This window comes from Penaeus monodon, chromosome 23 (genome assembly GCF_015228065.2).
Source record: "Penaeus monodon isolate SGIC_2016 chromosome 23, NSTDA_Pmon_1, whole genome shotgun sequence".
NCBI lineage: Eukaryota > Metazoa > Arthropoda > Malacostraca > Decapoda > Penaeidae > Penaeus > Penaeus monodon.
The window spans coordinates 18,580,714-18,581,353 of record NC_051408.1 but is presented as its reverse complement, the minus strand read 5'-3'; the positions used below and the strand labels follow the sequence as shown (position 1 = coordinate 18,581,353).

General features: G+C 37.3%; 1 protein-coding gene across 1 annotated transcript in view; it reads right to left on the bottom strand.

The window, feature by feature from the left end:
* Nucleotides 1-640, bottom strand: part of LOC119588163 (2-oxoglutarate dehydrogenase, mitochondrial-like) — a gene marked incomplete at its 5' end in the record, with an annotated part of 33,733 nt that overhangs the window by 11,835 nt on the left and 21,258 nt on the right. Inside the window, 1 exon segment of the mRNA XM_037936867.1 lies at nucleotides 410-570. Coding sequence (XP_037792795.1) covers nucleotides 410-570 — 161 coding nt within the window.

Here is a 640-nt window from a genome sequence, read left to right as displayed (position 1 = left end):
TGGGGTTAAAGCCTCTTTTTAGACTCATTTCCTAACCAATCATCTAAGAGATAGACAAGCATGTAGTGAACATGATAAAGTTGTTTTCTGCTCTTCTAAATTTTTTACTAAGTACAAACCATTTTATTGCTTGCATGGTGGCAATAACTGAAGTTATTTAAAAATTGCCATTCACAAATATACATTTACAAGAAATACAAGGTGGAAACAAGAAAAAAAAATAGTACTCTTATTAGGGAATCATTATACAGCTAATGACAAAACAAACTGCTCTGTTATACACTTTGTTCAGACTTCAAAATTGTGACTGATGTTTCCCAACACAGAACATCTCTGATGCACCAGATTCCAATACATATAAAACATATATTAACTTTTAGCAGTAATGAACTATTGATCATGACTTTACCTTCTGGTGGTGAAGCACGTGGTGTCGGTGGGAGAATGTTCCTCTTTCCACATCCTGGCCTGAGAGACGAACATGGGTTCCTTCCTTGAGCAGAGAACCAAAAGCCATGGCTTCTCCCAAGGCCCAGTCAGCTGTGCGAGATTCAACCATTTCCATGCGGCCTAAACCAAGAAAGATGTGAGGGGTTATAACTGGTTATATCAAGAATATACAGCATTAAGTCTCAGCATT